The sequence below is a fragment of the Lytechinus variegatus genome, chromosome 16 (genome assembly GCF_018143015.1).
Source record: "Lytechinus variegatus isolate NC3 chromosome 16, Lvar_3.0, whole genome shotgun sequence".
Lineage (NCBI taxonomy): Eukaryota > Metazoa > Echinodermata > Echinoidea > Temnopleuroida > Toxopneustidae > Lytechinus > Lytechinus variegatus.
In genome coordinates, this window is record NC_054755.1 from 21,144,940 (window position 1) to 21,169,726 (window position 24,787).

General features: G+C 38.5%; 2 protein-coding genes across 2 annotated transcripts; one reads left to right on the forward strand and one right to left on the reverse strand.

Moving 5' to 3' along the window:
• The first annotated feature begins 2,539 nt into the window (after nucleotides 1-2,539).
• LOC121430278 lies at nucleotides 2,540-4,386 on the forward strand. The gene is made up of 3 exons (XM_041627556.1): nucleotides 2,540-3,050; nucleotides 3,335-3,670; nucleotides 3,988-4,386. The coding sequence occupies exons 1-3, from the start codon at nucleotides 2,673-2,675 to the stop codon at nucleotides 4,384-4,386; spliced, it is 1,113 nt and encodes a 370-aa protein (XP_041483490.1). The 5' UTR covers nucleotides 2,540-2,672.
• Nucleotides 4,387-17,274: 12,888 nt separating this feature from the next.
• On the reverse strand, nucleotides 17,275-18,967 carry LOC121430041 (galanin receptor type 1-like). The gene has a single exon (XM_041627313.1). It carries the CDS (start codon nucleotides 18,941-18,943, stop codon nucleotides 17,807-17,809), a length of 1,137 nt encoding a protein of 378 aa, XP_041483247.1. The 5' UTR covers nucleotides 18,944-18,967; the 3' UTR covers nucleotides 17,275-17,806.
• Between the last annotated feature and the right edge of the window lie 5,820 nt (nucleotides 18,968-24,787).

Below are 24,787 nucleotides of genomic sequence, written 5' to 3' on the forward strand. Positions count from 1 at the left end.
TTGGAACGTTAATGATTTTGCCCCCCCCCCCCCAATCTGAAAAATGGATCGACGCCCCTGGAAATCTGGGTGAGGCAGTGGTTGACTCGGAGACCGCTCTTTGGACAATATGAACAACTGCTGAATGAGCTCAATAGAGAGGACCCAAAAGGGTTTAAAAATTTCCTGAGATTGGACGCCGACATATTTTGGGAGCTTCTTGACCGCATATCGCCTCGAATAAAGAAGCAGGACACTAACTTCAGGTAATTACACCTTTTTAAAAGCATGATGAAATAGTCGTTTCAAATATAAATCTATTGATACTCATTTCGTAATTCTCTGGGAGTTACCACAGGAAAGTTTCTACAATACTTCTGCAAGATCACTCTGCTTGTTTACGATACAGGTCGTCATTTAGTGCGGCAAAAAAACTTCGAAATAGGTCAAGGTATGATATTTTCATCTTCAAATTTTGCTCTGGTGTGAAAATTCATTTTTCAAGGAATGTTGGGGCGTGTTCTCATAGTGAAGAGGTGATCGGTAAAAGTACTTCAAATAGGAAGTTTTGTAAGTGGGCTAGCCACACAAACACTAAAAACGGCCACTGTGTGTTGTGTATGGGTGATACTGTGGCCACAATGAACTGGTCAGTCCAATAATGTGTGTAGGTAATGGGGGACACCAACATGGCGACTGTTTGTTATGAATGGCAGGTGTCACAGGAAAGTCCTTGACAAAGCATATTTTCTTTTATGTAATGAATCTAAAAAAATGACTGCAGAAATGAGAATAAATATGGGCCTACTTTCCTTTTTTTTTCAGAAAAGTTATTTTTAAAGCACTTCAGAACATTTATAATTTAAAGCATCATTTATTATTGCAAACAAAAAGACATGTTTTCAACCACATCTGGTTCATATTGTTTTAAAATGATGTTAAAATCATTGGCTACATGTATTTCTGTAAGAAAAGTGTTTGAACTTAGCATGACAATCCCATTTTTTGCTAAAGTTTTCTTGCAAATAACATGATTTGTAACTGTCCCTCATTACCTACACATTTAGGTAATGAGAGACCTTTGATGATGACGTCATTAATCCTCATTATCTTATTAATCAATTAATTTGTGTTCACCATTTTGTTACCAAATATAGAGTAGAAGTTGCTGAAGAGGAAAAAGAACTTTTAAGAGTGTGTCATTTTCCATGTTCATGTAAATTATGCAAATGAGCTTAACGGTCTCCAATTACCTACACTTACCCTGTGTGAAGAGCTGCAAGTAGTCACCTGTTATCACTCCCAATTCCAGAACTGATTAATTTTAATATCAATAATAGGCCTATATTGGTACGAAGAAAATGTGATAAGATCAGCACGTGATTGTGTCTTTGCCCTTGGTTGAGTTGCGATCCGAAAGATCGAGTGCGGTCGAGAAGTGATTGGGATGTGATCGTAAAGCAGTCGAGAAGTGAGCGAGTTCGGTCGAGTAAGTGTTCAGGGCAGACATGTATCGGTCGTGAAGCAGTTGAGTTGTTGATCGAGTTGATCGGGAACCAATCGTGTAGAAGTTGTGTGTGAATCGAGATGATCGGGTAGTGATCGGCGGAAAAAATCCACCCCGACCAAACTAGACCTCTACACGATCGATTTTCGATCAACTCGATCTCTACTCGATCAGTACACGATCGCTGTACGATGGCTTGCCTTCACGACTCCTACACGATATTTTTGGCATGCCAAAAAATGTCGTGTAGGAAGCCAGATCGATACCGATCAAGGTAGACCGACCCCGATCGCCCTTGCCGACCGAGCCCGACCAGGCCAAAATAGCTTGATCGGGCTTGGTCGGGCTGGTTTGATCGGCAGTGGGAACCTAGCATAAATGCTAGGTTCCCACTGCCGATCAAACCAGCCCGACCAAGCCCGATCAAGCTATTTTGGCCTGGTCGGGCTCGGTCGGCAAGGGCGATCGGGGTCGGTCTACCTTGATCGGTATCGATCTGGCTTCCTACACGACATTTTTTGGCATGCCAAAAATATCGTGTAGGAGTCGTGAAGGCAAGCCATCGTACAGCGATCGTGTACTGATCGAGTAGAGATCGAGTTGATCGAAAATCGATCGTGTAGAGGTCTAGTTTGGTCGGGGTGGATTTTTTCCGCCGATCACTACCCGATCATCTCGATTCACACACAACTTCTACACGATTGGTTCCCGATCAACTCGATCAACAACTCAACTGCTTCACGATCGATACATGTCTGCCCTGAACACTTACTCGACCGAACTCGCTCACTTCTCGACTGCTTTACGATCACAACCCAATCACTTCTCGACCGCACTCGATCTTTCGGATCGCAACTCAACCAAGGAAGCCAGTGGAGGTGCCGTGGCCGAGTGGTCTAAGGCGCCTGGCTATACATGGAAAGTCCGGGGTTCGATCCCCGGCCGCGGCAAGGCATTTAATCTACAATGCTCTTTTATCCTGCTTTCAAATAAATGGAAATGCTGTATGCATTGTTGGTAACTAGGTGTGCACTTGTTTTTTTTTTAAAGGGCAAAGACACAATTACGTGCTGATCTTATCACATTTTCTTCGTACCAGTAGGCCTATTATTGATATTAAAATTAATCAGTTCTGGAATTGGGAGTGATAACAGGTGACTACTTGCAGCTCTTCACATACTCCAACATGCCGCGTAGAACTAAACGTAAAGCTGCGACAGCTGCTGATACAGATGATGGCGATGGATCGACATCTTCAACATCTTCAGTCACAAGGCCCCAAGAGCGTACAGCAGCACCTCAAACCGAAGACTCCCCTGCCAAACACACCCGAAGACAAGAGCACATGAAAAGAAGTGTCAGTGCTACTGCTGCGTCATCTGATGTGACTGAAAGTGATAATGTAGCTACAACCTCGGCCATCTCACCTCCTGTAGAAATCCCTCGGTTGACCAAGAAAAAAACGAACGTGCAGCAATCGGCAGCTCCTCCACCTCGGAACCAATCCCCAAGCAATAGCACAGAAAGTCAAGAGCAGGAACAGCCTCGCTTCCCGCAGAAAGAGGTAGGCCTAAATACTTGTATTGATGCATTTTTTTTCTTTTTACTTTTGTATATAAAAAAATATCAGTAAGAGCAATTCTATAAATTCCTTATACATTAAACGTGGACCCCTATGAAAAACAGCATCTTTTGCTGATGAGGGTGCTTCCGTCCCACAAGTGGCAAATAAATAAATAAATAAATGTATAATTTCCTTGTAGTACCCGCCCCCAAGAGAGAGAGAGAGAGAATGAATGATCATTTACAGTGGTAGGCCTATAATTTATGAACATTGATTTTATTCAGACTGAATTCAAAACCCGGAAGTCCATGCGTCGAATGCTCACTCAGGATGAAGAGGACGATCTCGTGACGTGTCTGAGGGAGCACACCTTTCTGTACGATAAGTCATCTGCCCAGTTCAAAATGAGAGAAAAAAAGAGCAGGACATGGCGGGAAAAGAAGGACGAATTGGACTTGAATCCCGGAGATCTGTCATCGATTTGGTATCTCAACATCAAGACATCTCGCAAGTCAGGATCTGGTACTGCAGAGCGAACAGCAAGACAGGAATGGATTCTGAACAAATTTGAATTCATCCGGCCATACCTGGTTCAGTTGCGTCATCAGAGAGGATCCAATGTAAGATTTTTTTCTCTCTCTCTTTCTTTTTCCTTTCTTTTTTCCTTTTTCAATTTTTCGGCAAGAGGCTTTTGGAATATCACCCAGTAAACCCTTTTATCAAATAAGTACTCCAGATAACCTGAAAACATACTCTATAAGATAAAAACAAAATGCCAAAAGACCATGGGACAATGAGATTTAGTGCTAATTACAGTGTGCTTTTCAATTATAAAAATGTTGATATTGTAGTCCAACTCTAATGAATGTTCATATTGTGCATAATATGGATGGATATACAGATATTTCCATTTACTTTGTGTCCAATATATTTGTAGTTTGCTGGAAAGAGGAAGGAGCTTGCCCCAGAGGAAACAGATGATGATGGTGATGCCGCTTCTGATTTGTCAGCACCATCAACTTCATCTGGAGGCGGTCAAAAAGCAGCTAGTGCAATCTCCTCGCTGACATCTGAGTTGGAGTCCGTGCGTGGTGCCATTACAGGTGCACGGGATGCAGCTTCTCAGGGTGGCCAGTTTTTGGTGTACTTGATGCGCCAAATGGATCAGCAAAGGATGAATTCGTTCATCACCCGAGTCACTAGGCAGGCTCTCGACCTTGTGGATGAGAGCCGAGGGGAGAAATTGCTGCCTACGCGTCCTCCTGCATCTACGTTCATCAACTTCTTCTTTTTCGAGGTGAACCACAGCCATTACCCTCTTTCTCTGGAGCTCTAACCACCTAGCCCACAACTGTAACTGTTCGATTTCCATCTCTTTCAAGTTTGAGATGAACTGAACCCTGGTAAAAAAAATGAGTACTGTACCATCAGCTGACGATAATGTTTCTGCAACCACAGTCAATTCACCACTGATCTTGGATCTCTTTTCGAACAAGTTGATCTGCTTGGGTCTAGATTGTGTAGAGATCGGATGGACGTCCAGCTAGTCGAGTAGGGATCGCGTTGGGATCGTATGTAGATCGGAATGATCGAGAAGAGATCGGATGGACGTCCAGCTAGTCGAGTAGGGATCGCGTTGGGATCGTATGTAGATCGGAATGATCGAGAAGAGATCTAAGTAGTGGTCGACTGTACGTCGTGAAGGAGTCGTGAATGGTCGAATATGGGTCGTGAATGGTCAAATAGCGGTCGGGAAGAGCTCGTGTTTAGGCATGTGGTCGGGATTGGTCGGGGAAAAATGGGTGATCGGGCTTGATCGGGCTTGATCGGGCTTGGTTGGGTTGGTTTGATCGGCAGTGGGAACCTAGCATGAAGCCCCTTTCACAGTTGGCGTACGACCTGCTTACGACCGCCTGCAACATTTTTTATTCTTGTTGTTGCACGATCGATCTATTGGTGTCTTGCGAGCACTCGCAGTCGTTGTACACGATCGCACGAACTCGAGGTGGTCAGAGGTGGTTGTGACTGGTCGCATCTGAACTTTGACGATGTTCAAAATCCAAACGCAATCAATTACGATCGATTCACTCGCATCAGATCGTACCATCGTTCTGGACATCATCGTGTGGGTGTTGTTCAACGTTGTACGACTTGGTGCGAGAGGTGGCACAACTAAGCATAGTCGCATTTGGTCGACTGGAGATTGTGCAACGTGGAAATGAGCTATTATCAGATTTCCATAAAATGTCTCTATTAATATTTTTAGGACAGTCTCGATATTCCCCCCTCTCTCTCTCTCTCTCTGTCTTTCTTTTCTTTTTTATCTTTCATCGTTCTTGATCTACTTCTTGGCGCCACTCCTACGATTGTCAGATTTCTTCTAGTTTTCAATAATCAAATATGGATATTTTCAATTCTTGTCGTACTATATGTCTTTAGATTCTTCCTGAAATGGCTATTAAAGGCATCATGCAGCTGCAGCAGTCCTATTTCCTAATCTAGATTCCTTCCGTTTATGTCTTTTTTTCGATTTTAATTTTCTGATCGACATGACAATTCAAATTCTTAAATTTTAATAAGAAAATCAGGGCGGAGATCTTACGGTAATCAGATTTACGGACCTCCCTCGCTTTTGAAGTACGAAACTCAGCGGTGGAGAAGACATCGCCTTTTGAATCCAATGTATTGCGAAATAAACTCCAACTAAGTGGTATTTAATTCCATCAGGCATCGAACAATATTCCGTGTATAGACATGGATTTGTAATTGTACCCAAAAAATGTAATACGCATGGTTTTATTTCAATATGTGACAGCGGAGACCACAAGAAGTAGGTTAATATACGGAACGCCTGATGAGTGACATAACCTGCGCACCACTGTAGCGTTTATCATTTTCACGTTCTTCGAACCCCCGTGATCTCTCCCTCACACACACAAACACACACACACACCCGAGCACGCAGTCACACGTACACACTCCATGATGAGGGTGACGATGATGATGATGATGGTGATGATGATGATGATGTTGATGACAACGATGATGATGGTGGCGGCGATGATCTTGTTCTTAATGTAGATGATAATGGTGACGACGACGATGATACTTATTATGATGTGGGTAATATAATTGTTAATGATGATGATGATGAGAACATTGATGATGATGACGGTGATGATGATGACGACAAACATAGTGATGATGGTGACGATGGTGATGGTGACGAAACAGACGTTATTATTGAAATCCAATCTGCATTATGATGGAAATATATCTGACATGGTATACTGGATAGCAAACAACTGAGTTACTATTCTGCAGTCACATTTCACCTACGGCGGTCGTACGGCGAGTTGAAAACAGCCGTTTTAAAGCTTGTGTATAGTTTTGGTAAATCCACCAAAATGCACCTATCACTATTCCAATTCATTGCTAGCTAATATGAATGGATATGCCCTATAACAGTTATGATGTGGAGGATATGAAATGAAAATGTGTTTTACAGGATAAATTTTGCGATTTTACATGGAAATTTAACTTGATCGGGTCACCCGATCAAATTAAAATATCTGTGTGTTTTTGTCTTTCAATTAAATCATATTCCAAATCTTGGAATGGGCTGAAACTTTCAAGATATGTTCTTTGTCTGTAACTTTTGGATATCTAATCACTAAATTTATAAGATAAGTGCTTGAATGCCCATTTTTTAAATTTAAAACAAGCATCGCCGAGAGAGGGCGCTATATATCCAAGATTTGAATATTTGAAATTTTCTCAGAGAAGTGCAGTTGGAAAAATATCTAACGGTCTCTACGCTTCAGTAAGACTGTCATATTAGATGATATTCGATTATCAATCACATTATTGATCCTTTACCAAAGCTATACACAGGCTTTAACATCTTGTTTGAAACAGCTTCATATAATTATGTAGGTGGTTTGAGTAAAAATGAAATAAAACGACTGTTTTCGACTTGCCGTACGGCCGCAGTAGGGGAAATGTGACTGCAGGATTTAATCTTAACATTTTTCCACATACAATGAAAATGATCTATACTGGAATTATTGGCTATAGATTCAGTACAATACCTTTTCATTCAATTCAATCAATTTGGACATTTTCTTTGCCGAATATTCAACCTAAGTTGATTTAATAGCGCGCTCTCATGCATTCCCTTTTTTGATAGGAAAAGTGATAACCCAATGCTTTACATTGGGTTATCACTTTTCCTATCAAAAAAGGGACATTGTGAAAACGTGATTATACTACTAGGACGGTAGGCCTTTACAAAGAGATATTGAATAAGCTTTTGAATCAAACGACTGTTACTCGTGGTTATCACGTGGTTTTTCGTAGCTTTCAGCTAATCTTAGTGTTGGCAAACTCCAAATATGTATGTCACCAGTGGCGTTCACATGCACCCCCACAAAAAACACGAAATTTGAAAGATTATCTTGACTCGCGATTCCAAAATCGATAATCCCAGCATAATATTCCTTGATTTTAACCCAAGGAACACTAAAGCATAATGGAACTATAATTTACGCGTATATTGCTCTTGCTTTAATTTTATTGTTGTTTGTTTTTAGTCGAAATCACTTTACATTTTCTCTGATGAAGGGGGGGGGCCTCGAAACTTTGAAGAACAAATTTTTTCCAGGACGATCTGCCGTTCCGGCTCATCAATTTTCGACAAAGTCCATCAAGTTGTTCATTGTAGTTTTATTTATTTATTTATTTATTTATTTATTTATTTACTTATCTATTTATTTATTCATCTATTTATTTATTTATTTATCTGTTTATTTATTTATTTATTTTTTCAAATGTTTTTTGACGGGCATTTTCAATGCATTTACTTCTTCTAGAATTCGTTCTTTGTGGCGGAGCAAACATTCGAAAACTTCTGTATTCATATGTCCACACCATAAAAGTGTTATAAAACAACACCAGATTGGTTTTGGTCTAACACAAGATAGGTGTTTATACAACACCAATTAGTATCAAAACAGCATCGGTTTGGGTCCAAACCGGTTTTCTTTCAATACTTCTCTGGTGTGGATAGATTCCGGGCTGGTGTTAAATTAACACCGGTTTTTTTGCAGTGCACTCACATCGTACATTGGCTCTAAGGTCGTCAGGGGTAAGTCCCGTAAAACCAAGGGCCTACACATTATGGATGGGCATTCTACGGTGTGAACGCTATTCGTTTTTTTATTCGAGTGAAATCCGCTGCCTACTTGTATGCCAATCTAAATGAGATCATGCAGGCTTTTTTAGTGGCGACCACGTAGTTGTAGGTTATATGCATATAATAATGGGATCGGCCATTTAGTCCAATCAGACGAACTGGACATTTGGATATAAAAAAACTAGGCCTATATCCGAAATCTGCTAAAAGTGGACGAATCGATTGTTTAAAGTTTAATAGACCAATTGGCTGAAGACAAACCGAGTAACCCCCCCCCACCCCATCTTCCCGACCTCCTTCCCTGTGTTATCCTTTGACACCCTGCACATGAAGAGAGAAAAGAGTGCAACATATTCTCTTTAGCATACATATTTACACCTTAAGCAACCCAAAGCGCTCCTTTTAGGCACAATTTTGCACCTTTTCCAAAATGTTTCAATTTTGCGCAATTTGAAGATTTCTCCTTTTCGTTAAAATTTCCCTATTTATGGAGCATTATTTTTTAAGTGTACACCAGTCAGAGTATATAACATTCCAAGCGTGGACGTCTACCAGGGTGCCATGATCATTAAACCTGAAAATAACTGATAAATATATGAATAAACAAATTTATGACGTAACAGTTTTGACCTCAAATAATAGAAAAAATTGATGACCAGCGTCCGAAACCCCGAAGCCTTGAATTGCACTTACCGAATCACGCCCGATGAAACACGTATCGACAGATCACAAAAGTAATTCATGAAACTAATCGAATTAAAAGAGGACCTTGTAACTATCTCCATTAAAGACTTTTAAAAGCATGACCAGCGCGGCCGGTCAGAAGCTCGTTCTATGCATACAGTGTCGGAGGCGATCTTTCATATTTTTTTTCTTTATTGGTTGAAAATATTAATTGCATATATTGATCGGCCACGGTCGAGGATCGCAAGCCTATTAAATTGTATTGATTGTGATGTTAGCGTGAGAGCAGAAAGGGTGCTGATTTCAGTCGGGACAAGGAGATAACGTCGTTCTGGTGCTCGGCGTGCCTAGTGAAGGGAATGTATTGGAATTTATAGGTGATCTTTGCAGAGAGTGGTACGGTGAAGATGAAGTTTAGCGGCCATAAGCACCAAGGAGAGGGATAGTGTGAAGCAAGACCTTGAGTGAGTCATCGGAGAGAAGGAGAAGGAAATTTGCTGTAACAGTTGTTTGATATGGGGTGTTCATTCATAGTAAGAATATTCACGCCATAACATATTTCAATTATGAGTCTCCCCGAGACATGCTTTTTTGTTAATACTTGTCTAAATAAAATCAATTCAATTAAATAAAGAAAATTCTATAGGTTTTTAAGGGAGAAAAAAGAGGAAAGAAATAAAAGAAGTGAAAGAAACTTAAAGGTCAAGTCCACCCAACAAAAATGTTGATTTGAATAAATAGACAAAAATCAAACTAGCAAAATGCTGAAAATTTCATCAAAATCGGATGTAAAATGCGAAATTTATGACATTTTAAAATTTTATATATTTTTCACAAAACAGTGAAATGCACAACTCAAATGGGATAGTCGATGATGTCCCTCACTCACTATTTCTTTTGTTTTTTATTGTTTGAATTATACAATATTTCATTTTCTCTATAGATTTGACAATAAGGACCAACTTGACTGAATCATGTCGTATTAAACAATGCTAATTCCACATGCTCAGGGAGGAATTAATCGTTGTTTCACTTGACAATGAGGAGAAAAATAGGATATTCCCTATTTTATATAATAAAATACAAAAGAAATAGTGAGTGGGCGACGTCATCAGTCTCTTCATTTGCATAACCACCAGAATGTGCATATAACTGTTTTGTGAAATTAAAGCGAAACTTTAAAATGTCATAATTTTCTTATCTTACATCCAATTTTGATGAAATGTTTAGTGTTATGCTTGTTGGATTTTTTCTCGTTTTATTCGAATCAACTTTTTAGTTGGGGTGGACTTGTCCTTTAAGAAAGAGAGAGAGATAGCATTGTCATACACTTAGAATAAAAAAATATATGATAAGATGTGGATATTTTTTTTTGATCAGTGGTCATGTATTATGCTACATGATCATTTATCCCGCCATGATCATTTCCAGTGGCGTAAAGAGCCAAACGTTTTGAGGGGGCTAGATATGTTTAAAATTTATAAAAAAAAGTTGCAAGCGAGCGAGCAAAAAGCTTCGACATCTTCATTACACAATTCAAGTTTTGTGATAGATTTTGACATAATATTTAGAAAAATATATTTCACCCTTTTCTCTTTCCTTTTCTTTTCTTTATTTTCATTTTTATTTTATTTTATTTCATTACTGTTATTAATTTTATTTTTTACTTATTTTATTCATTTTTTTTTGGGGGGGAGGGGGTCGTGAATCGCTTTGGGGGCAGCCCCCAAGCTCCCACCTCCATCTGTACGCCACTGATATTTTCCATCTGGAATTCCACTTTATAGCTTACTACATAATCTGAATAATCAGATAAATATGAATATCTTTATATCATGATTACAGATATTGTTAGCAGTAACTCGTGATTTTCTTTTTTTTCCGCACCAGGCCCGCGCTACGATTAGTCCGCACCATTCAATAAAAATTGCGTTCAGGAACTATGAGCAGAGCCTCGCTACTTTTACAATGACCTCTTTAAAAACTCGGGCACGCGGGCGTTGTGCTGATCTGGTGCCCGAAAATAACCCGGGACTGACTCGGGCTATTTTAGCCCGCAGTATCAATAAATCTGAGATTTTACGACTTAGCCTGGGACTGGTCTGGATCAGCGAGGTACTTAAAGCTGTATCAGTATTCTAGTTTTCAAGTTTAAGTTTCATTTCTCATTTTCCGGCATAGCAAGAGGTAGCTTTTTTTGTTGATTTATGATTTAAAAAAAAAATGTCATGAATTCTGTCCCGGTTGTGAAATGAATTGGGATAAACAGCTGACTAGGACGTGCTTTAAAGGTATAATGAGCATCGATTCTGGACATGCGATGAACGCAATGAAGACTGATTATGAACGTACTATGCTCGCAGTTTGAGCATTGGAAGAAAAACAAAATATTTCCGTCCGACCACCACCAATTCATTGCATGATTAACAGGACAGAGGAGGAACAATCTACAAATTGAGACCTGAACGAGTTGGAGTTATGGGTGCTTTTAAAAAACTGACGGCACACATGTTGCATTATATTTCAGTCCTGATCGTGACCGAGTCGTACCCAACAATGTGTGTTTTATAACTACATCATTTGCTCGATAAACAGTGAATGATTTAGGAGAGCATATTTGGATGAATGTCTCATTCTTTACTTATATGCCTCAGACACACTGACGGAATCGACTCCAGATCGAACAAAGCTTTATTGTCAATTTTGATGTATCGGTCGATTTGAAGCCAATTTCGTTGTACGATAGCTTCATGTTTTTTTTTTATGTGAAGATATCCCGCACAATTTAGTGTTTGCGAGGCTGCAAGCATTAAAGGGGAAGTTTACCCTGAAGAAAAGGTAATTATAAAAATTGCAGGGAAAATAATAAAAATATTGGTGATGGTTGAGGAACATCCATTAAAGAATAGAAAAGTTATTAAAATTATAAGTTTTTTATTTGTGACGTCATATGCGAGCAGCTTTCCCATTATATCGTGGAGTAAAAATCAATCAAATGATAATATTGAAGGTACATTAAAAGTCATTTTCAATTTTAGGAGAGAATGCTCTCATAAAATTGAAAATGACTTTTACTGTACCTTAAATATATCAACATACACATTATTTCACACCTGCTCTTGAAAGAAAGGCATTTTAGTCATAATAAACCATTACAAAAATGAAATTTATTCATTTTATGTTATATAACATATATGACGTCACAAATGAAAATCATAAAATCCTAATACCTTTCTTAAACCTTGATGCATTTTTCTCAAACCTTCACGTATATTTCATTTTTTTGAACTTCACCTTTTTTTAACGGAAGAAGAAACTGACATTAGTTGCAGTCACACCAATCAAAAGTGTAAACTTTCAATGGTAAACCTTCGACCGTTTCATTGGTGTAACTAGGGCATCAAAATGATAAAGAACGTGAGCTCTTGCATTGGCGCGACATTAACATTAACATACACTGCTAACACGTGTATAATAATATTGATCGCGTTGAAAAGCAAATCTCGAATATACCGCATACATTTGCCATGGTCTCCGCAGTGACTTACCGAAAAAATGAAAAGGAGTCGAATTGACATGAAATAAAAACGGATAAAGTATAATAAAAATAAAATAATACAAATTAAACTTAAAAACAGATATCATCATGTAAAACGGCGCAAACAAAAAATAATCAACCTAATGAAACTCCCAAAATAGCATAGCTGACAACTTTGTAATCAGTTAATCAAAGGTACTTATTTTCCTTTTCTAAAAAACAAGAAAGAGTACAGCTTGTATGTCTATAGACGACAGAAAGGAAGTAAAAAATAACTAAATGCAGTTTTGTTTGTTCATATAACGTCCAATTTTATTCATACATTCCTAAAACCACATGTAAGTTTATACAATATACATTCATAAGGAATTCACACACTTTACACGCTAGGGTCTAATTTATGGGTCAACATTGACGAAGGTATAAGTCGGCTTTTCCCGTTTTTCTCCCTTGTTAATTCTTTATTTGATATTTTTATCAATTGAGTATCTCGTCATGCTTTTTATCTTCTACAGTGCGTATCAAAAAAAAGTTTACACTTTGAAAAAGCCATGGGAATTAACAAATATACAACATGTGGGTAATTTTTTCACATATAATTATGGGTTTGGGTCTCATCTATCCAATGACAGTAAAAATTTTGACAGAATGTTACACTTGAGTGAGCACTGTCCATTTTTGTAAAGCTGGCAGAAATCTGTTTGCGCAGAAATGCTTGTTTTCACGCTGTGTCAAGGGGAAAGGGCGAAATCAAACTTACCCTGCGAAGCATTTCTCATAAATTTCCCTAGCACTTTTAGCCAATTGACATAAAACGGATACATTCAAGCATTTTGTAACAATTTTGCCGCCCAAATTTGAAATTTCAACACTTAGTAAGCACAACCTTTACCCTTTTGTGCCAGCTGGATCTGAGGACATAACTGAATCTGAACAAAAGTTTGTATCAGACATCTCCAGCATTTTTCACCAAGTTTTATCATTTAAAGTTGGTTTACATTTGATTTTTCATTTAATACTTGTTTCTCCACACTTTTCCCAAGCTTGGCAATGATTAACAAAATGAAAATCAATCCTAAGCCATTTCATGTAAATCACAGCTCAGTGTAAAGCAAATATCGTCACGATGGACTCGGTGTGTGGGGGAGTGGGGTGGGGCGCAATGCACTCTTCGAAGTGTTTGGGCAAGGAAACAAGTTTAAAAAGGTAAAAGATATCTTCAAATCAATTTTACTAACTAATTTCCACGTGTTCTTCATGATTAAGGTCTACTTTTATTTGCATAACTATTTCAAAGTTCTGCGCAAATCATTTTTCACCAACTTTTCAAAAGTAAGTGGTGCTCGCTCAAGCGGAAATATTTTTCGACAGTTATATCGTCATTTGCTTAAATGGATCTGTACCAATGCTAAAATGTGGAAAAATCGTCAGGATATTACAAATATATAATTTTACAGGATTTTTTCTAAGTGTAAACTTTTTTTTGATACGCACTGTATACACTTACAGTGGTGTGTTTGCAATACAATCACATCAAGCAAATGAAGCAATAGTTTGACATAAAGAATATCTCCCAATATCATGACAAAAAGCCGAACACAGTCTTAAAATAATGTCTACACTCTAAAAATCGCCGATCAAATTGACGCCGAAAACCGGGACAGTTCCTGGTCCGTTGAGGATAAAAAAGGACCGGAAAATAATATCCGATATGACACAGAAAGGATCAGATCTGATCAAGAAACGTTCTCATCGGACCTCATTACTCGGGGTCGGGTATTTTTTGACCCGCAAGGGCCTGTGGCAGCATCTCTCCCGGTTACCGGATCACTCTGACACGGATTTTCGAGAGTGGTGAAAAAGATAATAATGAATCGCTATGACCATGTCTTAAGCCAAATAGTATCTTTTCATATTTAGTTTTTTTGTCAAGACAATAAAACACGATATCATTATATAAGAAATGATTGTACGTGCTCAAAACTCTTATACATTTTTCCAAGATTGAAAGAGAATTAAACCGGGTGCATCTTTTACTTCCAATGTGTAAAAGTAATGGTATCCTTCCAAACATTCTGGTGTATACTAATCATGATTTTATTTATGATTACTTCAGATACATCTAATAATTTTCATTATCGATTGTTACCATGGGAAATGACGTACAGAACACTAAAACTTCTTTGTCTGACGCTAAAACTAATTTTCAAATTATTATCTTTCTTATTATCTATTCTTTTTTTGTTATTTAATTGATGTAACTCACATGATTACAAATGCGTTCAGTGCGATTCGGTCGTATTTGAATTCCTGAAGGTGTTGTGAAATACAGATCGAAGATATGGAATTCGTCGTAATAACTATCACCAAGTTTTCTCTTTGGCAATTGATATACAGCTCTTGCAGAAATGACCATGTCCGAAATCACTGGCTTGTTTTAACAGGGTTGAACATAGGTAAAGAGGTGTTGAATTTCTATATTCTTGGGGAAGTGAAATTAAAACCAATATTCCAATTGATTTTTCTATTTGATTTCAATTATACGAACAAACATGAAAACTGCCTACTTCACAGGACTCATACATGACGGCAAATAAAACATAATGCACGTTCATTCCAATATAGGTTTGAAGTAATTGCGTATCCTTACTTGAAATCACGGTGTGAGACCAAGCTGTTCACAATGAATATCAGTGTTCACTGGTAATCATTTTCTCACTTTTGATATTTGGTAATTTCTTTCTTCTTTCTAATTTGTTATGTTATTCCATGTTTTACCTTCAAAATCTAAATTTAAAAAATTGATTCAAATTGTCGAAGTTGATTGATTATCAAATGAACATAAATCCCAAGGATGTCAATATTTTTTTTTAACAACATGTTTGCATACATTTTGTGCCTGTACATATTGTTTGTCACTGTATTATATCTTGTTCGTTAATTGCCTATCATTAGTAGTAATATTATGCGTTGTTCTTTTTTATTAACAGGGCCACATGGAAGACCACCAAATTGGTGATATGTGCCACCCTTTATATATATATATATATATTTATATATACATGTATATATATATATATATATATATACATACACATATATATATACATATGTATATGTATATATATATATATATATATATATATATATATATATATATATATACACTCTAAAAAAAGGTTACCCAATACTGGGTAAAATGGGAACATGCATGTTGGTTAAGTAAAAAAAAATTACACAATGTTGCGTTGAAATAGCCCAATGTGGGGTAAAAAAACATACTCAGCAAATATGCATGTTTCCTTAATACCCAATATTTGGTAAAATTCTACTCCGTGTTTTTGAGTGTATATATATATATACATATATATAAAATTAATACTCAAATAAATAAATAAATAGTATTCCGCAACCTTAGGTAAACAGCGTTTGATGAAAATCAAATTCTATCATAATTATACCAAGCTAGAATTATTCCTCTCAGTTTTGAAAAAAATATTGGTTGGCAGAGTCAGCAGTAATTTAGGCGTGTTTCTCTGCATTTAGCTTCGAGTATTTAAGCTCAAACAATTGCTGTAATTAGGTTCTAATTCTTGTTTAAAAATGAAAAGTTGGATCATATTTTTTCTTTTAAGTTCGGCTTCAACCTAAGCACATGATCTGTTGATGTTTGGTCATATCATAAATTGTGCCAAAAATATAATCCTATACATCATGTACATGTACAAACCTTTCCAAATATGTACAATTTAGGCTATTGACAAGATTTGGCCGACAGGGCAGGGAAATATAATTTCTGTCTACATATTTCCTTTTAAAATTCACCATTACCAAGAGGTCACCTCTACTATAATGACAGCAAATAAATATGTAAAACGTTTTATCTCAAATCGATAAAATAGCCACCAATTAAAAATTGTTAACGGCAAGCAAGGAATACCTTGAATGTGCCTTGATAATGGACATAAAGTATAGAAGACGTATTTGCTCCTCTGCATATTCTTAAAAAAACATATTGTAAATCATTCATCAAAAATTTGTAATAACACAATATTCAAATGTGAACAACACTTAACTTGTATGTGAAAAAGTAGAACACGTATAAAGTGAACGTGTGGTTTTTGTGTGATAAGAAAGTGACCAAACATACTTTACAGATACTGTATACAGCTATTGATATAGAAAAGAACACTTATCGCCACTTTTAGAATTCTTATTGATATTTACATATTTAAATGAACAATATCATATATGCAAAGTACACATGGAAAATGTAAGTTTACCAATTTGAGCTTTACAAAATTTGTTACCACTACAATAAACCACGAAGAGTAATGGAATGTTATTCTGTCGAGCGTAGACATCAGTATAGGAACTTTGCGATTTGGGACGGAGCCTTTCGTACACATGCCCCTTAGAAGCGGGGCTGCTGTGGCACTGAAGGACCCACACATATTTGTTGAGGGTGATGCGTATATGATATACCATAGGCAGCACCCCTTAGAGATCAGGATAAGAAGGGAAAAAAATGTATTGCTCCCAAATCTCAAAAACTACGATCTGCATAAGATATGAACTTACATTAAGCCAGATACATTGAACTTCCGAACTGTTAAGGGAAAGAAAAAAAAAGATGGCCGTACTTACATGATTAACCATAGCTTTAGCGTCCACTTTTGATTGTATAAATATTTTTTGGACATACGTGGTATGGAGAGGGAGAAATGGCGAAAGAAGAGGGTATTTGGTCACTTATCCCTTACGAAACACCTGTGTATTTCGGTTAATGCAAAACCAAGAAAGTCTCCATTACCTTCTTAGAATGATGCGTGGAAAAACTGCGGTCTGTATAAGATATGAACTTATTTTAAGTTCGATTGAGTAGCATTTCTAAAATGAACTCGCACTTGAATCATTATTTTCCTGATCAAGCCATTTGACCATCCTGTGGCTTTTTCTATTGGCTTCATCCGCATCTGCAAGAAGTGTGTTCATTGGTTGAGTATCCGTTTGTCCATTTACAGCAGTCAAGCCACCACTTTCATATTCACTGTGAGTGTTTCCATTTGATTTGATAAAGTCATCGTTGGCAGCAGCTGGAATAGTTTCATCAATATCGCTTCCATCTGACAGGATTGATCCTTGTGTTACGTGGCCTGTAGAAATCATCATTGAGTTGTTCACTATTGAAGTGTTCCTAGGTGGTTTGTGGATATCATTGCTGGAAGGAAGGCTCGGAGGACTATTGGTGCGTACGTTTGTATCAATGGCTTCGATACTGCTAAAATCCTCGTTCGGAGCGTTATGTGACGAGTTGCGTACCGTCACCAACTCTCTTTGTCAATCGACTACGGTGCCACCTTGACTGGCACCAGGTTGGCTACTTCCGTTGCCTTTCTGATCGCCCTTTCCGCGGCAGAACAGCGACTTCAGCCCTTCCTGGAACTGCCTGTGTTTCAACGCGTAAATGAATGGATTGATACACGTGTTGCAGAAGGCGGCCACGACAGTAAAGTGATACCAGATGCCGTCGAAATTGAGTGGACCACCTAGGTTGAATTGCAGGAACGTAAACTGATTTGGGCTCCAACAGACAAAGTAAACGATAAAGAGGATGAAGAGCGTCACGGTGACATTCTTGCGTCGGGCTTGAGCTTGCTTGGATGTTGCGTTGTTCTTGTTGTTAGGGCCTTTGGGGTTGCCGTTGGTATCCTGCTTTGGTCCGCCACCTTGATCAGGAGCACCGACCTGGGCATGAACCTGGCGCTCTTTGATGCGTAAGGTGCGTAGAATTGTGACATACGCGAATGACATGAAAAGGCACGGAAAGAAGTATTCCCAACAGAAAAGGACCACACCGACGACGATTCCGTGGACTTTGCCCCACGAGGACTGAAATATGCAGCTTCCGTCCACACTAGCATACTGCCAGATGGGGAACACCCATTGCATTATTGGTCCGACGATCCACACAATCAGGATTACGATAATGGTATTGCGTCGCTTGAAGAACACTTGGTACTTGAGCGGGTGTACCACTGCTATGTACCGCTCGATGGACATTGCGGTAAGATTGAAGGTGGACACTGCAAAACCAGAGAAGACAAAGAATCGCGACCACCAGAATCGACAGAGGAAGAACCCAGACGCTCCGTCGTGCGACAGCTTATGGCGAACAATCCTAGTTGTTCCAAACGTGATGATGAACAACGAGGTGACGAAATCTGCGAGGGACTGGTTCAGGATGAAGAGGTTTGCCTGACTTCTTTTGGACCTGAGATGTCTAAAGACGATCATGACTAAAGCGTTACCAATGACCCCGATGCATCCTGTGGTCCAGTAGATAATCACGGACACAAGGTCACTTCCGGTCAACCGGTTCGATACAGGCGGCTCCGGCTCTGTTGCGTTTGGTCCTTCTGTTGTCCACATTGAGTCCGTAGACAGAAGATCCGTTGCAACCTGGGTTGACGCCATCTTGGAAGCAGTACGGCAATTACCTGAATACAAAAGAAAGGAAAGAGAGATGTGAGGAATGAAAACCGTTGACACGGTATACAAAACGGAAGAATAGTAGCAGCAGAAGAAGCTGAGCTACAAATAACATGAACAAAGAGGCAGAAATAGAATCATAAGTTAATGTCACGATTTTATGACTATTACTTCTGCAAAGATATCTCGAGGAAAAGCCAAGTTTGCATAATTCAACCGAAATCTAGCATGTCTAGTGCTGCAATCACAACTATTGGAGATGACAAATCGGCTATGGTCGGTCTGGAGACGGTTTTCCCGGTGTGATTGGATACTCTGACTCCTTGAACTATATCTCTGGCAACCAGCCTGAGGGCTCCGTAACACATACCTGTAGGTTAGCGATTAATCGCTAATTTGAAGGAAGGATTTTGATTGGTTCCTATGGTCAGTCTACTGAGCAACGGTAATCCTAACAAGCCATCTCATTTAGCGATTATTAATCGCTAACCTATGTGTTGCAGGGACCTGGGGCCGTTTCATAAAGCTGTTCGTAAGATAAGAGCGACTTTAAGAGCGACTGGTGAACCTTTCTTACGCGCTTAACCATCGCCAATGTATATACCATTTACCACAAGAAAGGATCACCAGTCGTTCTTAAAGTCGCTCTTAAGTTACGAACAGCTTTATGAAACACCCACCTGGTCAGTCTTGGTACGTGTAAGAGCTAAAATTGAACTTATCCCAAATAACATCCCCTCTGTAACTAGACGACCTGTTATTTGGGACCTGGTCAGTCTTGGTGTGTGCAAGAGCTAAGATTGAACTTATCCCAAATAACAGGTCGTCTAGTTACAGAGGGGATGGAGTTCCTGGCATCTGTTTCCCTTTTTTTCACGTTTCGTACTCTTCTCTATCATCCCAGTCAGTTTCCTTTTTTGTCTCTCTTCTACACTTTTACCTTCCCCCCTTTGTGTTATTACTCTCACTTTCACTTTTTTAGGGGGTCCAATTATGATCGTCATGACCTTACGCAGTGAGTGGGTGCTATTAGCTGCCCCTTCCCCTTCCAGGAAATTGTACGAACAAACTTTCTAATCGCAAATGGCATCCAAACTTGTTCAACAGTCAATTATAGACACTGGCGGTATGAAAATACCAAAAAAAAACAACACTCAGTCATCTTGGTCGCTTAGTGCCATCGGCTGTACAGGTATGTACATTGATATTTACGTCACTTTATCCCCATCCTCAGAAGAAAATTTCCTCGTTCGGCAGCGTCCTTGTCCCCTCCACTGTTGAATGGGGGAGGAGGTGTGGGTTGGTGCTCATTGGCTCATTGGATTAGATTCAGCACATTGCCTGATGACATCATTTACCATACGGTGTGCTTATCCACGAACATTTCATTCGTGGATAGATGCTGTACAGTCAACCTCATGATCACGTGACTTGCAACAGGTACTAACGCATTACTCTCTCATAGCCGAAGTGAAAACCATTGAATGTTTATCATAAATGGAGACGTGCATCAGAGCTTGCTCGGTGTAGCTTTTTGATAAGTGCAATAATCCATGTGACAGCGTTGCGTCACATGGGGCCAGGGGGCAACCCCCTCCCCCTCCTCATATTATTTTAAAGTAGTGAGAACGAGGAGGGAATATGGAGAAAAGGGAGAGTATACTATAAAAGGAAAGGAAATGTCTTTAGCGGGTATTGAACTCTACGATGTCCATATGATTCAAGTGAAAAAATATGACGTCATATCAAGTCATCTTGCCACCTCCCGCCTCCCCCCCCCTCCCCTCAAACTATACTGGTGCCGCCCTTGTAAGAACCATCAGCAGATATCCATGACTACTGAAGGAATTTGGTTTATTAACTGTTATGTTAACTGTTAATAATCTTTTCCGCCGCCTCGATAGGTTTAGCATTTCAGCAGAAGACAGACAGTTTTCATCAAACTATTATGTCGACGATTTTCATTCAATGGTAAAACTGACAATGTCAATTCAGTTAGCCGAACGTTTGACGCATCCTTGCGAAACGAGATTGGTCAATTCTTACTTTAGACATAATTGCTCTGCATGTTTATCACAAGTAGGATACACGTACAAGTAGTACTAGTATAGGAACATTTCCCATGTATACATGTATCTCCTATTGTATTCATCATGTTCATAAAACAAACCATTGTCTCGTTGTTTTTGAAAATATTTGTTTAATCTGTTTTATCGACTATTGTTTGTCTGATGATTGCTCAATATTTTTCTGATCTTTGAAATGTTACACCACTTTATACCTCTATTCCGCAGATATATACTTTGTTGACCACTGGGTCTATGGCATGCCTCCAATCACAAAAGATGGGGTTCTTTTTTCCACAATTCTGTACAAGTCTCCTGAAAGGGACAGAGGACGAGGGGGTTTCATCCCCTGTCAATTTCTCTGGCTCCTGCACAATTTCTTTTTTGGACGTTCCGAAGAGGGAGGCGGGCAATTTCCATCTTTCTGACTTGTTGCATGTTGCGGATTAGTCACGATCGTATGTCTCCCCCCTCCCATCGATTGACTAAATGTTTATGCTACGAACTGAATTGAAATGTGCTTGTCATTTGCTGTCATAAGCTATCATTGTAACAATATAATTATACATATGCAAACGTCATGGATTTTCTGCCAGCTAATCATGTCCTTGCACTTCTAAGTATCATAATTAGATTTTTAGAGTTTATTCACCGCAAGTCCTTTACTAAAAATCCGTTAAAGGATGGAAGTGTCTGCCTTGGAGCTTTTAGATAAATAGGTAAAGAAATAGAAAAAATCGTTCTTTTGTTTGTGTGTAATTAAAATCATGTTCAGATGAATAAGAGATAAATGACATAGAATATGAAAATTTCAGAAGTGATATCTTATCTTTAAGAGATTTTTGTCTGAATTGTCCCATTCATTGATGTTTCTGTGGTACCATTGCATAACAGTGCATTCAATAACAACATAATTATCTGAGAATTCCGGCACTTGCATGCCTGTATTTTGGAATTATTTGAAGCGTATAATGATTAGTTTGAAATGGATTTTAAGGACTTTATTGTTACCCTGTACATATATTCTCTTTGTTGCATGCATTGTTATGCAGTAATCTATGTTCATTAACTTCGGAACGTCAAGTAGGCCTAGTCTCAGAATTAATGGGTGAAGATTGATAACAAACTCTTCTAACAGGGCACAATTACATCAAATATCGTGGAGCATTGTGGCCCAGTGGATTAGTCTTCGGACTTTGAAATAGAGGGTCGTGGGTTCGAATCCCAGCCATGGCGTAATTTCCTTCAGCAAGAAACTGATCCACAATGTGCTGCACTCAACCAGGTGAGGTAAATGGGTACCGGTAGGAAGTAATTCCTTAAGAAGCTGTGTGCGCTATGAACGCCTAGCTTAGCCGGGTAATATAGGAGCGCCTTGAGCACCTAACAAGGTGGATATGTGCGCAATATAAATATCCTATATCATTAATATTTCATCTCACAAGTGTATCCACATTTCCATTCGAGTTTTGAAAATCAGAAATATTAGATTGATTTTAACCAATAATTCATGTTCGATTTAGTGATGTACTGCAAACAGGGAAGGTTTAGACACAAGTGTGAGCGAAAAAAACCTCCAGAAACTCAGGAATTTGTCTCTAAAAGGTATGCAGAGTATACAGAAGTGTGACTTCATCAATTTCCGGGTTTTTGCACGTCAGCGTTCTTGATTCCATATTTCAGTTGAACATCCACCAACCAATCCAAAAACCTCCACAATCTTTTTTTGAAGGGAATAGGTCCATTAGGCCTTATAAATGACCTGATGAATACATGATTTTAGTCCTGTTGAAAAAACCCAATCACATGCCTGCATGGTTCTAGACGGTATTTAAGCCAGCAGGGATGTGTTAGGAAGAAAATGAATGTACCCACGTAGTTACTGTACCAGCCAAGCTGCTTTAATCCCATGTGACGTGCCGACGGCAAGATTGAATGTGTTTTCAACAGGTATATCAAACATGACTTTCAGGTGTTTCAACAATACTGACATTTTCATTTGGCGACAGTTTCGAGGAGCAGTTCACTGTTCACATATTAAAATCATATTCTAACTTAATTGGGTTGTCCATTTCTCAAAGGTCAAGTCCATCAAAGAAAAATGTTGATATATAAATAGAGAAAAATCAAACCAGCATAACGCTGAAAATGTCATCAAAATCGGATGCAAAATAAGAAAGTTATGACATTTTAATGTTTCGCTTATTTTTCACAAAACAGTTATATGCGTGCACCACTCAGTGACATGCAAATGAGGCAATCGATGATGTCCATGTCCCTCACTCACTATTTCTTTTGTTTTTTATTGTCTGAATTATACAATTACAGATTTGACAATAAGGATCAATATGACTGAACTAGCATTAAAACAAATCTAATTCCACATGTTAAGGGTGGAATTAATCTTTGTTCCACATGACAATGAGGAGAAAATTAGGATATTTCATTAGAAAAAATAGAAAATATCATATTTCATATAATAAAATACAAAATAAAATAGTGAGAAGATAATCATCATCAGCCTCCTCCTTTGCATACCGACCATCAGGATGTGCATAATATCTGTTTTGTGAAATTAAGCGAAACTTTAAAATTACATAACTTTCCTATTTTACATCCGATTTTGTAAAAGAAATATTCAGTTCTATGCTTGTTGAATTCAGATTCACGCAAGAACACGCGTAAATTATTTTAAACGATAGTTATGCTCATAAATATACCTCTTTCATGAATGAGTAAGCGCTAAAATAGCGCAAATTGTCCCCAAAAAACATGCTGAAATTCGTCATTTTTCAAAGTAGTTCTAAAATTTCAGGTCTTATTTTTACGATTATTTTATATTATGTTGGCCTGAAAATTTCACGAGAGCTTCCCTTTTGTATTCCAAAACTAAATTGACATTTTCCAAAGATATTGATCCAAATCAATACGTCTAGAGACAAAAAATAGTAAATGCCGATATTTCGCTTCAAGTAGATGCCAGTCGACCAGAAGGGTTTATCGGCATGCCTCATGGAATAGAAAATCCCCGTGGAATGCTTTGACAATGATTGAGTTTCTTTTCCTGTCATTCCTAACACGTCCCTGGAACACGGCAATTTTTGCGGTCTGACGGTCCTGCATCTTTAATCACAGACAGCTCTTTTATAATCGCAAATGTGCCTGTTTTTGGCAAATTTCCTTCCTTTTTTTTCCTCTCAAGTTATGAAGTAATTTTGCCATTATCATCTATAAATTACTCACATCATGGACATCATCAACAATGCGATCAAATTGCTCTAAATTTTGCACGCCGGTGTCTCAGTACAGTTGGCAGCTTTAGATTTGCGATAAAAAATTTGCGACGCGGTAGTGTTGCAAAAATGTTGTTACGCGCTTGCGCAGAACTGCCATTCCTTTTCCTGCGCATGCGCATGAAAGTATATTCGGCCAATTAAATTCGGGCAGAAGTTGGGTCGCAAAAATTAAACCGGCGTATCCGAGCGAAAGTCACTGCATTTAGAAATGTGTCCGATTTCAGAAACTGACTGATATTGTCCCTGAAAATCAAGTGCCTGTTAAATTGCAGTTGATTTATCATGCGTATCTCAACATGTTCACGGCAGATCACTTACAGTTTCTGCTGCCCACACACGACATGAACTACATTATAACATGTTCGAAGTTCGCGGTTGCAGCGAATTGCTTCCATGGCTTCGGGCATGGCGAAATCCATGGCTGAAGCGGTCACCATCGCTGCCGGATGGGTGATGGAACGTAAATA